This window comes from Crinia signifera, chromosome 3, assembly GCF_055691185.1.
Source record: "Crinia signifera chromosome 3, ASM5569118v1, whole genome shotgun sequence".
NCBI lineage: Eukaryota > Metazoa > Chordata > Amphibia > Anura > Myobatrachidae > Crinia > Crinia signifera.
In genome coordinates this window covers 340,167,384-340,183,200 of record NC_139219.1, presented here as the reverse complement: position 1 = coordinate 340,183,200, position 15,817 = coordinate 340,167,384, and the positions used below count along the sequence as shown (strand labels likewise).

At 48.2% G+C, this 15,817-nt stretch overlaps 1 protein-coding gene across 1 annotated transcript in view; it reads left to right on the top strand.

Annotated features, from left to right (window-relative positions):
* The first annotated feature begins 8,261 nt into the window (after positions 1-8,261).
* EIF2B4 (eukaryotic translation initiation factor 2B subunit delta) overlaps positions 8,262-15,817 on the top strand; it is a 40,591-nt gene continuing 33,035 nt past the window's right edge. Inside the window, exons 1-5 of the mRNA XM_083178976.1 lie at positions 8,262-8,408; positions 9,338-9,372; positions 11,123-11,240; positions 11,772-12,002; positions 12,541-12,620. Coding sequence (XP_083035102.1) covers positions 8,387-8,408; positions 9,338-9,372; positions 11,123-11,240; positions 11,772-12,002; positions 12,541-12,620 — 486 coding nt within the window. The 5' untranslated portion in view covers positions 8,262-8,386. The remainder of the gene's footprint in view (positions 8,409-9,337; positions 9,373-11,122; positions 11,241-11,771; positions 12,003-12,540; positions 12,621-15,817) is intronic.

Sequence of the window (15,817 nt, the reverse complement as noted above, 5' to 3'; positions counted from 1 at the left end):
TTATCAACCTCAGACGTTATCCTCACTACTCGCAATAACTGTGACAATGGAAGACCTGCTTTTAAAGGCTTAGGGTGAAAACTATCACAATAAAGCAGAGTATTTTTATCGGTGGGTTTCCTATATATCTGGGTACTCAATGCACCATCCTTATTGATGATGCATACATCAAGGAAATTCAGCGTCGCCTCACTAAAAGACATAGTAAATCTTATAGTGGTAGCCAAAGAGTTCAAATAATCCAAAAACTCAGTCAGGAGTCTAGCACCACCAGTCCAAATCAAAAATAAATCGTCTATATACCTAACATAAAAATGTATATGTCTGGAAAATAAACTATTGGCCATAATGTGTTGGTTCTCGTATAAATGCATGTAAAGGTTGGCATAGGCTGGGGCCATGTTTGACCCCATAGCCGTGCCTTGTAATTGCAGAAAAAAAGAACTTTCAAACAAAAAATAATTCTTTGTTAAAACTATTTCCATTAGTAATAACAAAAAATTGACATTAGGCCCAACATAATGAGGACTGGTGGTAACTAGACTCCTGACAGCATCAAGTCCATCAACATGTCTAATATTGGTGTACAAACTTGTCACATCCAGTGTGACAAGTAATGAAGAGGCTGGTACAGTACCCAAATTTTTAAGCTTGGTAATAAAGTCTGTGGTGTCTCTTAAGTAAAAGCTGGTATTTTGTACAATAGGTTGAAGCCAAAAATCTACATACTGAGAGATTGGCTGACACAAGGATCCACATGAGGAGACAATTGGACGTCCAGGAGGGTTTACAAGGGATTTGTGTATTTTTGGTAATACGTAAATGATAGGTATTCTGGGATGGTTCTGAGTTAAGAAAAATGCTGTAGATTCATCTATCCATCTGTTATGTAACCCAAGTTTAATGACCGAATCAATTTCCTTTTTATAATTATATGTGGGGTCATATGTTAGTGGTTTATAACAGACAGTATCATTGAGTTGCCTTTTAATCTCATTAATATAATCTAACCTATTAAGTATCACCACTCCGCCCCCCTTATCGGCAGGGCGGATGGTGATAGTACTATTATTTTTTAAAGTTTCTAATGCTAGATTTTGTTCTCTAGGGAGATTAGAAAATTAGATTTTTTGTGTGCTTAAAAAAGCTGCAACTTCGGTTCTGACCAATCTAGCAAAAATTTCTATAGAGGGATTAGTACAGGGGGGGGTCAAAAGTACTAGTGGGTTTGAACTGTGGGGGAGGCACAGCATTGATAGGTGGGTGCTTGGCAAAATGGTCTTTAAGCTTTAGTAACCTGAAAAAACGATAGAATTCGACCTCAAATTCAAATGGTCTCTGTTTGTGTGTCCTGACAAAGGACAAACCCTTAGCCAGGACTTTGACCTCATCAGGATTAAGTGCATAATTTGATAAATTAAAGACTACATCTTGTCCTTCCCTTTCTTGCCTATTTGCCTGCGTCTTACGTCTACCCCTTCTAGTAGGTCTCCTGCAAGAGGATCCTTTTGTTTGGACCGAGTGACTGTCCCCCGTGGAAAAACCCGTTTTTGGGAGTGGTCAGAATCTGATGCAGATGTCTGCGTGTCTAACTCAGAAAAATTATTTCTCCCAGGTCGTCTCCTCCTATTTTTTCCATTGTCTCGCCATGTGTACCTCTGTTCATTACCATTTACCCAACCATATACTTTAAGTTCTTTATAATCATCTTTTACCAGCTTATATTTCGTTTTTTTAAAAGCCAGAAGTTCAGCATGAAAAGAGTTAATGGCTTCATCAAGTTTCACTGTCAAATCACCAGTGGGATCTGTCTTCAATAACTCTAAACCAGAATTAGCAATTACATCAATCTCTTGTTCAAGTACAATTAGATCCGCATTCACCTGCTCTATCACCAACAACATCAACTGGATTGAACAATCGTTTAGGATATGGCACCATTGCTTGCAAAAATTGGTGTTACTTCTACCAATAGTAGGCTGGTTTCGAATCCTAAAACCCCTAGGTATTAATTTTTCTTTAAAATATTGCGACAATGTTAAACCATGCAGTGTTAGTTCCACTTTTCTTTTTCTCAATTTGTGTAAATCAGCATATATTTCTTTTGGGGTTTCAACGTCAAAAGCCAGGGAATCCGTGTTAGCAAATAGTATTCTATCCACATCCTTACTATCAAATCTTTTCAATTCAGTTAATGAATCCGATAGAGCAGCGTTACTTTCCATGATATGAAAAAATCACAAAATAACCAATAATCCAGAAAGAAAAAAAGACAAAAATGTCTAAACCATAAAAAATATGTACAAAAATAAAGTCCAATATTGAGGTGCCACAGTTGCATACAAATGTTTAGAGTCCGCTGAGCTGCTGTGCACACTCCTAGGCTGGAGGGGGGGGGTGCTCAAGCCACAAAAATGGTGATATAAGGAGCAATTAGAAGCAAGCACACCAGTTTAGTAGAAGATGAGAAAAACTTTATATAAAAAAGAAGGCATCAATCCATACTTGCAGTGCAGCAAATCTTTGTAACAGAGTACAATTGCAGAGTTTTAAATCCAGGCTTTACATGTGCAAAAATCCATACTTTACATGTGCAAAAAAGGACTGCAAGGACGCCATGTTCGAGCTCAACAGCTGTTTCGGTGCAGGTATCACCGTCGTCAGGAGCACACTGAACTGGCACACATTGCACCCCTTTATAGCAACCAACATTAGAGACAAACAATCTCACCTGTCTGAACGCACGTGAGTTTTCATTGGCGCGCTAACCGCCATCACAGCCTTCCTCTTGCCGCAAGTTCCGGAAGTGACGAGGCGCAGCCACGGCAACAAGCCTAGGCAAGCGTCCGTCACCTTGGAAACTACTGGCAGCGTCGCCGGAAGTGACGCGACGCGGGTCACGGCAGAAGCCTGACACCGCGTCCATCACCTAGGCAACGCCAGATAGCGTGGCGCTTCTCCTGTCATCACCCCCAAATAGAGATCCAGGGGCGATCCACAGATCAGCGCTTAACTACCATCCGGTGTCGGACAGGGAATAGAGGTCAGCCCTGCTCCCAGGGTACAGTCCCCTCCCAGCCGGCACCGATCGCCATAGCGGGGGAATGATCTGGCTGAATAATTAGTGAACTAAGCTCCATGTTGGCTACCAACAGGGGTACATTATGTATACAACAGTGGGTATTATCAGCAATAAATGTGATCAATCATATCATATAAGTAATTTAAAGCATTACAGATAATAATGAAAAAATATAAAAAATTTATTCAAAAAAATACATGAGAAAAAATACATGAGAAAAAATTATCATAGAAAGCAATGAAAAGACAAATCCTCATTCAGTCCTTGAGGTGAGAGACAGTTCAATTGATGGATCCAAAAACTCTCCTTTTGTAGCAAGAGTCTCCCTCTATCCCCTCCCCGTCGCAGGGGGGGTCAAAAGTACTAGTGGGTTTGAACTGTGGGGGAGGCACAGCATTGATAGGTGGGTGCTTGGCAAAATGGTCTTTAAGCTTTAGTAACCTGAAAAAACGATAGAATTCGACCTCAAATTCAAATGGTCTCTGTTTGTGTGTCCTGACAAAGGACAAACCCTTAGCCAGGACTTTGACCTCATCAGGATTAAGTGCATAATTTGATAAATTAAAGACTACATCTTGTCCTTCCCTTTCTTGCCTATTTGCCTGCGTCTTACGTCTACCCCTTCTAGTAGGTCTCCTGCAAGAGGATCCTTTTGTTTGGACCGAGTGACTGTCCCCCGTGGAAAAACCCGTTTTTGGGAGTGGTCAGAATCTGATGCAGATGTCTGCGTGTCTAACTCAGAAAAATTATTTCTCCCAGGTCGTCTCCTCCTATTTTTTCCATTGTCTCGCCATGTGTACCTCTGTTCATTACCATTTACCCAACCATATACTTTAAGTTCTTTATAATCATCTTTTACCAGCTTATATTTCGTTTTTTTAAAAGCCAGAAGTTCAGCATGAAAAGAGTTAATGGCTTCATCAAGTTTCACTGTCAAATCACCAGTGGGATCTGTCTTCAATAACTGTAAACCAGAATTAGCAATTACATCAATCTCTTGTTCAAGTACAATTAGATCCGCATTCACCTGCCAATTCATCAAAACTGGTACTCACTTCACGGATCCTACAACTCTACAGCAATATGAAATAAAACATCACCTGGACTGTGATAGTCGCTATGTCATCTATGCTATTGTCTGCCCCTGTCCTCATGTTTACATCGGTAAAACAATCCGGACTCTGAAAGAAAGAATATGTATGCATCGCTCCTCAATAAAAAAAGCCTATAACACCATTGACTCAAACACTCCGCCTGTTGCTAGGCATTTTGTCCAGTGTCAACATCGATTAAGAGACTTCAGCTTTATCCCTATAGATCACATACCCCCACTGCGACGGGGAGGGGATAGAGGGAGACTCTTGCTACAAAAGGAGAGTTTTTGGATCCATCAATTGAACTGTCTCTCACCTCAAGGACTGAATGAGGATTTGTCTTTTCATTGCTTTCTATGATAATTTTTTCTCATGTATTTTTTCTCATGTATTTTTTTGAATAAATTTTTTATATTTTTTCATTATTATCTGTAATGCTTTAAATTACTTATATGATATGATTGATCACATTTATTGCTGATAATACCCACTGTTGTATACATAATGTACCCCTGGTGGTAGCCAACATGGAGCTTAGTTCACTAATTATTCAGCCAGATCATTCCCCCGCTATGGCGATCGGTGCCGGCTGGGAGGGGACTGTACCCTGGGAGCAGGGCTGACCTCTATTCCCTGTCCGACACCGGATGGTAGTTAAGCGCTGATCTGTGGATCGCCCCTGGATCTCTATTTGGGGGTGATGACAGGAGAAGTGCCACGCTATCTGGCGTTGCCTAGGTGATGGACGCGGTGTCAGGCTTCTGCCGTGACCCGCGTCGCGTCACTTCCGGCGACGCTGCCAGTAGTTTCCAAGGTGACGGACGCTTGCCTAGGCTTGTTGCCGTGGCTGCGCCTCGTCACTTCCGGAACTTGCGGCAAGAGGAAGGCTGTGATGGCGGTTAGCGCGCCAATGAAAACTCACGTGCGTTCAGACAGGTGAGATTGTTTGTCTCTAATGTTGGTTGCTATAAAGGGGTGCAATGTGTGCCAGTTCAGTGTGCTCCTGACGACGGTGATACCTGCACCGAAACAGCTGTTGAGCTCGAACATGGCGTCCTTGCAGTCCTTTTTTGCACATGTAAAGTATGGATTTTTGCACATGTAAAGCCTGGATTTAAAACTCTGCAATTGTACTCTGTTACAAAGATTTGCTGCACTGCAAGTATGGATTGATGCCTTCTTTTTTATATAAAGTTTTTCTCATCTTCTACTAAACTGGTGTGCTTGCTTCTAATTGCTCCTTATATATATATATATATATATATATATATATATATATACACATATGTATGTATATATATATATATATATATATACACACATATGTACACCTGAAAATGTTGCACACTGACTATATATATTATATATATATATATATATATAATATATAGTCAGTGTGCAACATTTTCAGGGGGCGAGTTTATTTGTAAACATACCGTCTGGGGTGGTAGGGCTCTGTCTGTGCCACTGCCTTAAGTTATGTGGTGGGCACTGGGTTAGGAAGGTGGGCAGGCATGCAGGCAGGCTCCGTCCTGAGTGTAGCTCTTTCTGCGCGCTGTGCGGCGCCAGCGTCTGACGTCAGACGCCGGCGCAGCACTTTAAAGTTTATACCCAGAGGCAGAGCACACGGCGCTGGCTGGCTCCCGGCTCCAGGCTCCACTGCACTGACAGGGGAGTGAGCGGCGGGCGGCGGACAGTAGTGCGCACAATTAAAATGTTTGTACGCACACCTTGCAAGGAACATTGCCGGGCGCCCTGGCTGTTTAACAGAGGCGGACAAGCCGTGCAGCGCCCCGGGCTGCTGCACGGCTTGTCCGCCTCTAGAAACGGCCCTGAACGGTACTTTAGCGCCTCAGTAATTTTGGGGGGGGCAAGCTGCCCCCTCGCCCCCCCCCCCCCCCCCGATCCGGCGCCACTGTCTATAGTGTACAATGTTGGTGGCATACCTTTCTAGAATGTGAATCTGCTCATACTCAGCCATGAATAGATTGGCAAACCCCGGCGCCAGGTTTGAGCCCATGGCTGTCCCGGAGATCTGCATAAAGTACCCACCCTGGTACTGGAAATGGTTAAGTCTTAGAACCATACTAATCAAATCACAGATGAACTCGATAGGAGGTCCATCGTATGGCCCACGTGTCAACGCTGTGCGGACCGCTTGGATCCCCTCCATATGTGGAATCACCGTGTACAACGATGAGACATCAAGTGTGGCTAAAACACAGTTTTCAGATAGACCCACAATATCTCGAAGGCCCCCCAGGAAGTCCCCAGTGTCCCTCAAGTAACTTTGGCCAGCTTGAACACATGGTTGTAGATAAAAATCTACATATTGAGCCAATGGCTGCAGTATAGACCCGTAGGCCGAGATGATGGGCCTTCCTGGGGGGTTAATCAGAGTCTTGTGAATCTTTGGCAATGTGTACATCAAAGGGCACCTTGGATGCTCGACTACAAGGAACCCAAAAATTTGCTCATCAATCCAGCCCATATTGAGGGCTGTTTTAAGGAGCTGATCAACCTCTCTTTTTACCCTAGGCATAGGGTTATAGTCAACCTTTTCATATGTACCAACATCGCTTAATTGTCTTTTGATCTCTTTATCGTAACTATCAAAATCCTGAAGGACAATTGCTCCCCCTTTGTCTGCGCTTCTTATCACCACGGACGTGTAATTTTTCAGGTCATTCAGAGCTCGTCGTTCAGCTACAGACAAATTGTCAAAACTCTGATAACTTTTCACACCCTCCTTGACATCTAAATCTACCATCCGCAGAAAGGTTTTTAAGTTCGCGCTAGACGAAGGGGGGTCAAATGTACTAGGTTTTTTGACCATGGGCATCTCATTTTGGGCATATACATCGTTTCTAATGGCGAAGAATTCCGTTGGAGAGAGGAGGGGACCGTGGTCTTCTATTATTGCGCAAAGAGGCCAGATGGATACAAAGATTGGACACCATCTCCCCTAGAGGGCTTAATGAGTATAACTCATTGAGTGTATTCTTATAAAAGTGCCCCAACTTTTCTCATTTTTTCATTATAACATTCAGCAATTCACAAATAGTGTATTAGTGCGCCTGGTGATAAATCTTTTTAAATAAGATAAAAAAAATGTTAGTAAAATTTTTTTTTTAGTAAAATATAAAAATGGAACTGTTTTAATTATATGGGCTATGTATGTGGACCTTTGGTGCTAGCACAGGGTACTATCTATTAATATATATGGAACGCAATAATTTCCGCGTTCCACTGATATTTTTGATTGATATTTGGAATACCCCATAACCAATGGGCGGAAGCGATGTGGCAGTGACATCTTCCGGCGGGTGGAACGCATGCCGGGCGTTGGAACGCACACCGCGGCCAGCGCTGAACACAGCGATGTGAAGGCAGACACTAGCCCGCTTCATGGTACTTTGGGATATATGGGTGAGCACCACTAAATGATTTTAACATTGCGTGTGTATAATGTAGTTTGATACTGCAAATATGTGATTGTATTAGGCTGTTAGAATAGATGGCACTTCCGGAAAGAGGAAAGGGGGAGTTGCCCTTGTACCTGTGTGTGAGCATAAAAGGTCCACTATGGTCTATTGTTGGTTGTGCACTGGTGGAGGCAGGAGTAAGGGGGTCTTGACAAAGGTCTATGTGTAGACCGAAACGTTGACCATGCCCACTGTCACCTGAAATAATCGGCTGTGGTATGTAAATAAACACCTGCATTTGGAAAAAGACCGGTGAGTGCACCCATTTTCTTTGTGGATATATATATATATATATATATATATATATATATGTGTGTGTGTGTGTGTACAGTACATAATCACACCTCCAACCCAGCAGGGGGCACCAGGCACCTCTCTCCTGCACCACAGCTGGGGCTGCACACAGGAAGAGCACGTGACCCTCTTGGCATGGGGCATGCTGGGAGCTGACTGAGCACCCCTGGGCTACGTCATGGGAGGGGCCACACACACACACAGAACCCGGCTGCTGCCGCCGGGGGGGGGGGGAGCCACTAACATCCCAGCATTCACTCTCTGCCAGGACCTATCATGGCGGCTTCTGAACCTTACGCCTACAGACGTACAGCGCCATCGCTGATTGGTCACCCTGCCCGACAGCTGAGGCCGCTCTGCCAGGGTATAAAATGGCCGCCTTGGAATCCGGCCGTATGGGAGCGTTGTGACAGGAGAACCGGATTACAGCCATGGAGGGGACTCCGGTACCTGGTGAGTTCTCTCTCCGTATCTGTATCCGTCATTCACCTGTAGTACTGTGTATCCTACATCTATGTCATCATTATCCTGTGCTGTGCTATGTTATAAATCCGTGTCACTACAGGCTTTATGTCATCATTATCGTGTCCCATGTTATATATCCATATCATCATTATCCTGTGCTGTGTTATATATCATCATTATCCTGTGCTGTGTTATATATCATATCATCATTATCCTGTGCTCTGTTATATATCATCATTATCCTGTGCTCTGTTATATATCATCATTATCCTGTGCTGTGTTATACATCAAATCATCATTATCCTGTGCTGTTATATATCCATATCATTATTATCCTGTGCTGTGTTATATATCATTATTATCCTGTGCTGTGTTATACATCGTCATTATCCTATGCTGTGTTATACATCGTCATTATCCTGTGCTGTGTTATACATCGTCATTATCCTGTGCTGTGTTATACATCGTCATTATCCTGTGCTGTGTTATACATCGTCATTATCCTGTGCTGTGTTATACATCGTCATTATCCTGTGCTGTGTTATACATCGTCATTATCCTGTGCTGTTATATATCATATCGTCATTATCCTGTGCTGTTATATATCATATAGTCATTATCCTGTGCTGTTATATATCATATCGTCATTATCCTGTGCTGTTATATATCCATATCGTCATTATCCTGTGCTGTTATATATCCATATCGTCATTATCCTGTGCTGTTATATATCATATCGTCATTATCCTGTGCTGTTATATATCATATCGTCATTATCCTGTGCTGTTATATATCCATATCGTCATTATCCTGTGCTGATATATATCCATATCGTCATTATCCTGTGCTGTGTTATACATCATCATTATCCTGTGCTGTGTTATACAGTTATATCACTACACCTTTCTCTTTGGCAGGTGGAGGTAAAGACAAGAAAACAGCGAGCGGTCAGGTAACTCCGCCTATAGTCCTGCCTCGTGTGTCACTGTGTGTGTGTGTCACTGTGTGTGTGTGTCACTGTATGTGTACTGTGTATGTGTGTACTGTGTATGTGTGTACTGTGTGTGTGTGTCACTGTGTATGTGTACTGTGTGTGTCACATACATCGAGGTTTAACTAGATGGACTAACGTCTTTTTTCAGCCTTAATTACTATGTTACAGTGTATGATCTGTGTGTGTGTCACAGTGTATGTGTGTATGATTACTGTGTGTGTCACAGTGTGTGTGTTACAGTGTATGATTACTGCGTGTGTCACAGTGTATGTGTGCTGTGTGTTACAGTGTATGATTACTGTGTGTGTGTGTGTCACAGTGTATGATTACTGCATGTGTCACAGTGTATGTGTGCTGTGTGTTAGTATGTCAGTACCTGCACATGTTCTGTAGCTCCCTATAAGGATCAGTGTGATAAGTTACATGTGTGCTCTCTATAGGGAGGAGAAACTGGTGCCTCACCTGGTATCCATACTGCTCTTATTAGGAGCCCTGTGTGTTTTTTAAGGGGTAACGCTGCTTGTTAGGGATGTAGTGGTCAGTGATTGGGCGGGGGATGGAGTAGGACGCAGGGTATCACTAATGTTTAGGATGTTGTGGTTAGGGATTGGGTGAGGGATGGAGGCGTGGTTTGGTGTGAAGATGGAGGAGTGGTTGGGTGGGGGATGGAGGAGTGGTCCGTGATTGGGCGGAGGAAGGGTAGCAGTGATGGTTAGGATGTAGTGGTTGGGTGGGGGATGGAGGAGTGGTTGGGTGGGGGGATGGAGGAGTGGTCAGTGGTTGGGCGGGGGAGGAGTAGGGGGAAAGATAGCACTGATGGTTAGGATGTAGTGGTTGGGTGGGGGATGGAGGAGTGGTTGGGTGGGGGGATGGAGGAGGGGGAAGGGTAGCACTGATGGTTAGGATGTAGTGGTTGGGTGGGGGATGGAGGAGTGGTCAGTGGTTGAGTGGTTGGGCGGGGGATGGAGTAGGGGGAAGGGTACCACTGATGGTTTGGATGTAGTGGTTGGGTGAGGGATGAAGGAGTAGTCAGTGGTTGAGTGGGGGGTGGAGTGGTTGGGTGGGGGGTGGAGGAGTGGTCAGTGGTTGGGTGGGGGATGGAGGAGTCGTCAGTAGTTGAGGAGTGGTTGGGCGGGGGATTTAGAAGGGGGAAGGGTAGCACTGACGGTTAGGATGAAGTGGTCAGTTGTTGGGTGAGGGATGGAGGAGTGGTTGGGTGGAGGAGAGGTCAGTTGTTGGGTGAGGGATGGAGGAGTGGTCAATAGTTGAGGAGTGGTTGGGTGGGGGGTGGAGGAGTGGTCAGTGGTTGGGTGGGGGATGGAGGAGTGGTCAGTAGTTGAGTGGTTGGGCGGGGGATTTAGAAGGGGGAAGGGTAGCACTGACGGTTAGGATGAAGTGGTCAGTTGTTGGGTGAGGGATGGAGGAGTGGTTGGGTGGAGGAGAGGTCAGTTGTTGGGTGAGGGATGGAGGAGTGGTCAATAGTTGAGGAGTGGTTGGGTGGGGGATTGAGAAGGGGGAAGGGTAGCACTGACGGTTAGGATGTAGTGGTGAGGGATGGAGTAGTGGTCAGTGATTGGTTGGGGGGATATGTCTATGTTCCTGTGTCCAAGTGATTGGTTGGGGGGATATGTCTATGTTCCTGTGTCCAGGTGAAAGGTTATCGAGGGTCCTGGGATTTAGAGGTCACTGTCTATGTTCCTGTGTACAGGAAATGTCTAAAGAGGAGAAGCTTCGTTTGCGGAAGGAAAAGAAGATGCAAAAGAAGATCAAGGAGAAGGCATCAGTGTCAGCAGCGGAGGGGGCACCGGAGAGCATTGCCCAGAAAGGTTGGAGATTTCAGGGGTTCTGGGGGCATTGCTGGATGTGAGAGGTGCACCTTACAGAGGGGTGAGGTCCCCATGTCACTTATAGGTGCCTGGCATCGATGTCTGATCCTGGTATGATGCGACCTGATAGGGGCCACATGTGGTGGGACCTGTCTGGAAAGGGGGGAGAGGTCAGCGGTGATGGGACCTGCTCGGGAAGGGGGGGAGAGGTCGCCGGTGGTGGGACCTGCTTGGGAAGGGGGGGAGAGTCGGCGGTGATGGGACCTGCTCGGGAAGGGGGGGAGAGGTCGCTGGTGGTGGGACCTGCTCGGGAAGGGGGGAGAGGTCGCCGGTGGTGGGACCTGCTCGGGAAGGGGGGGAGAGGTCGCCGGTGGTGGGACCTGCTCGGGAAGGGGGGGAGAGGTCGGGGCCGGATTTGGCGGGGGAGGGGCGTGTTGAGGGGTATGAACTCTGAGCTGCAGGGAGAGTTGCCCTGTGACATTTGAGGTGTTGCTGTACATGGTATTCTATGTTCATTGCCTGTTCTTGTAGTGGACAACCAGTGCCCTGTTACCACGCCCTGCGCTCCATGCCCCGCCCAGCCTAATATTGCCACGACCGCCTCTGAGGTGCCAGCAGGAGGAAAGAGCAAGTCGGAGCTGCGAGCAGAGCGGAGAGCCAAACAGGAGGCCGAGCGCAACCAGAAACAGAGTAAGAAAGCCGAGCCGAGCACTGGACCCGCCCCCACCAAAGTGAAAGCCCCGCCCAGTGACAGTCAGACAGGTAAGGGATCAGGCGGGTCAGAGGGCGGTGCGGTCGGATGGTGGTGCGGCCGGGGTAGTAGTGGTAAGGTGGGACGGAGGACGGTGCGGCTGTGTGGAGGTCGGAGAGTGGATAGAACCCCTGATGGATAAACAATCACACCCTTTCTGTGATTGCTGTTCTCCCTTTTATCTCCCCAATCTGTAATGACCTCACCCAACCAAACGGACCTTCCACTCCCATTCATTCAGACACTCCCACTGCGCTCAGCCCGTCACGATGGGAATGGTGCAATCTTCCATTTATATTACTATGTATAGCCTCGCTCCTTGTGGCGTCATCTTATGTTACTGGATGTAGTCCTGTGCATGTGTTTTGTTTGCGCACGGCCTGCGAAACGCGTGATGTCACAGACATAGAACCTCTCTGTTCTCGTGATGTCACAGACATAGAACCCCTCTGTTCTCGTGATGTCACAGACATAGAACCCCTCTGTTGTGTACATGTGACATGTTTCTCGTCCTCACGCCTTATTGCAATGTTACTGCTCTTTCCGCAGTGAAGCGGCTTCCGGAACATGTCCAGGTGGATGATCCGGCAGCGCAGAAGAAACTGGCCAAGAAGCTGGAAAGACAGCAGGTAGCGGGCGTGATCACCGATATAGGGGAGGGAGATAAAGCATTGGCTGTTCTGTATAATAAGTGCATGACTGCCGACACACAAGTTATATTGTTTAATGCAGTTTTACCGTGTTTCTATTTCTGACTGCAGAAAAACATGGCAATACCTGACCACGCATTTCATAGCGCAGGAATAGCGCCTGCGTGTGGCGGAATGCGCTGTGCACCGCCAAGCCGTAGATGTGTCTGTTTATTCCCCTGGAACCCTGCTGCGTGTGGCGGAATGCGCTGTGCACCGCCAAGCCGTAGATGTGTCTGATTATTCCCCTGGAACCCTGCTGCGTGTGGCGGAATGCGCTGTGCATCTCCTAGCCGTAGCTGTGTCTGATTATTACCCAGGAACCCTGCTGCGTGTGGCGGAATGCGCTGTGCACCGCCAAGCCGTAGATGTGTCTGATTATTCCCCTGGAACCCTGCTGCGTGTGGCGGAATGCACTGTTCACCGCCTAGCCGTAGCTGTGTCTGATTATTCCCCAGGAACCCTGCTGCGTGTGGTGGAATGCGCTGTGCACCTCCTAGCCGTAGCTTTGTCTGATTATTCCCCTGGAACCCTGCTGTGTGTGGCGGAATGCGCTGTGCACCGCCTAGCCATAGCTGTCTGATTATTCCCCTGGAACCCTGCTGCGTGTGGCGGAATGCGCTGTGCACCGCCTAGCCGTAGCTGTGTCTGATTATTCCCCATGAACCCTGCTGCGTGTGGCGGAATGCGCTGTGCACCGCCTAGCCGTAGATGTGTCTGATTATTCCCCTGGAACCCTGCTGCGTGTGGCGGAATGCGCTGTGAACCGCCTAGCTGTGTCTGATTATTCCCCAGGAACCCTGCTGCGTGTGGTGGAATGCGCTCTGCACCTCCTAGCCGTAGCTGTGTCTGATTATTCCCCATGAACCCTGCTGCGTGTGGCGGAATGCGCTGTGCACCGCCTAGCCGTAGCTGTGTCTGATTATTCCCCATGAACACTGCTGCGTGTGGCGGAATGCGCTGTGCACCTCCTAGCCGTAGATGTGTCTGATTATTCCCCTGGAACCCTGCTGCGTGTGGCGGAATGCGCTGTGAACCGCCTAGCTGTGTCTGATTATTCCCCAGGAACCCTGCTGCGTGTGGTGGAATGCGCTCTGCACCTCCTAGCCGTAGCTGTGTCTGATTATTCCCCATGAACCCTGCTGCGTGTGGCGGAATGCGCTGTGCACCGCCTAGCCGTAGCCGTGTCTGATTATTCCTGGAACACTGCTGCTTGTGGCGGAATGCGCTGTGCACTGCCTAGCCGTAGATGTGTCTGATTATTCCCCAGGAACCCTGCTGTGTGTGGCGGAATGCGCTGTGTACCTCCTAGCCGTAGCTCTGTCTGATTATTCCCCAGGAACCCTGCTGCGTGTGGTGGAATGTGCTGTGCACCTCCTAGCCGTAGCTCTGTCTGATTATTCCCCAGGAACCCTGCTGCGTGTGATGGAATGCGCTGTGCACTGCCTAGCTGTAGCTGTGTCTGATTATTCCCCAGGAACCCTGCTGCGTGTGGTGGAATGCGCTGTGCACCGCCTAGCCGTAGATGTGTCTGATTATTCCCCAGGAACCCTGCTGCGTGTGGTGGAATGCGCTGTGCACTGCCTAGCCGTAGCCGTGTCTGATTATTCCTGGAACACTGCTGCTTGTGGCGGAATGCGCTGTGCACCTCCTAGCCCTAGCTGTGTCTGATTATTCCCCTGGAACCCTGCTGCGTGTGGCGGAATGCGCTGTGCACCTCCTAGCCGTAGATGTGTCTGATTATTACCCAGGAACCCTGCTGCGTGTGGCGGAATGCGCTGTGCACCGCCTAGCCGTGTCTGATTATTCCCCATGAACCCTGCTGCGTGTGGCGGAATGCGCTGTGCACGCCTAGCCGTAGATGTGTCTGATTATTCCCCTGGAACCCTGCTGCGTGTGGTGGAATGCGCTGTGCACCGCCTAGCCGTAGCTGTGTCTGATTATTCCCCAGGAACCCTGCTGCGTGTGGCGGAATGCGCTGTGCACCTCCTAGCCGTAGATGTGTCTGATTATTCCCCAGGAACCCTGCTGCGTGTGGCGGAATGCGCTGTGCACCCCCTAGCTGTGTCTGATTATTCCCCTGGAACCCTGCTGCGTGTGGTGGAATGCGCTGTGCACCGCCTAGCTGTAGATGTGTCTGATTATTCCCCAGGAACCCTGCTGCGTGTGGCGGAATGCGCTGTGCACCCCCTAGATGTGTCTGATTATTCCCCTGGAACCCTGCTGCGTGTGGCGGAATGCGCTGTGCACCGCCTAGCCGTAGCTGTGTCTGATTATTCCCCAGGAACCCTGCTGCGTGTGGCGGAATGCGCTGTGCACCGCCTAGCTGTAGCCGTGTCTGATTATTCCCCTGGAACCCTGCTGCGTGTGGCGGAATGCGCTGTGTACCGCCTAGCCGTAGCTGTGTCTGATTATTCCCCAGGAACCCTGCTGCGTGTGGTGGAATGCGCTGTGCACCGCATAGCAGTAGCCGTGTCTGGTTATTCCTGGAACCCTGCTGCGTGTGGTGGAATGCGCTGTGCACCTCCTAGCCGTAGCCGTGTCTGATTATTCCTGGAACCCTGCTGCGTGTGGCGGAATGCGCTGTGCACCTCCTAGCCGTAGCTGTGTCTGATTATTCCCCAGGAACCCTGCTGCGTGTGGCGGAATGCGCTGTGCACCTCCTAGCTGTGTCTGATTATTCCCCAGGAACCCTGCTGCATGTGGTGGAATGCGCTGTGCACCGCCTAGCCGTAGCTGTGTCTGATTATTCCCCAGGAACCCTGCTGCGTGTGGCGGAATGCGCTGTGCACCTCCTAGCTGTGTCTGATTATTCCCCAGGAACCCTGCTGCGTGTGGCGGAATGCGCTGTGCACCGCCTAGTCGTAGCTGTCTGATTATTCCCCTGGAACCCTGCTGTGTGTGGCGGAATGCGCTGTGCACTGCCTAGCCGTAGCCGTGTCTGATTATTCCCCTGGAACCCTGCTGCGTGTGGCGGAATGCGCTGTGCACCTCCTAGCCGTAGCCGTGTCTGATTATTCCTGGAACCCTGCTGTGTGTGGCGGAATGCGCTGTGCACTGCCTAGCCGTAGCCGTGTCTGAATATTCCTGGAACCCTGCTGTGTGTGGCGGAATGCGCTGTGCACTGCCTAGCCGTA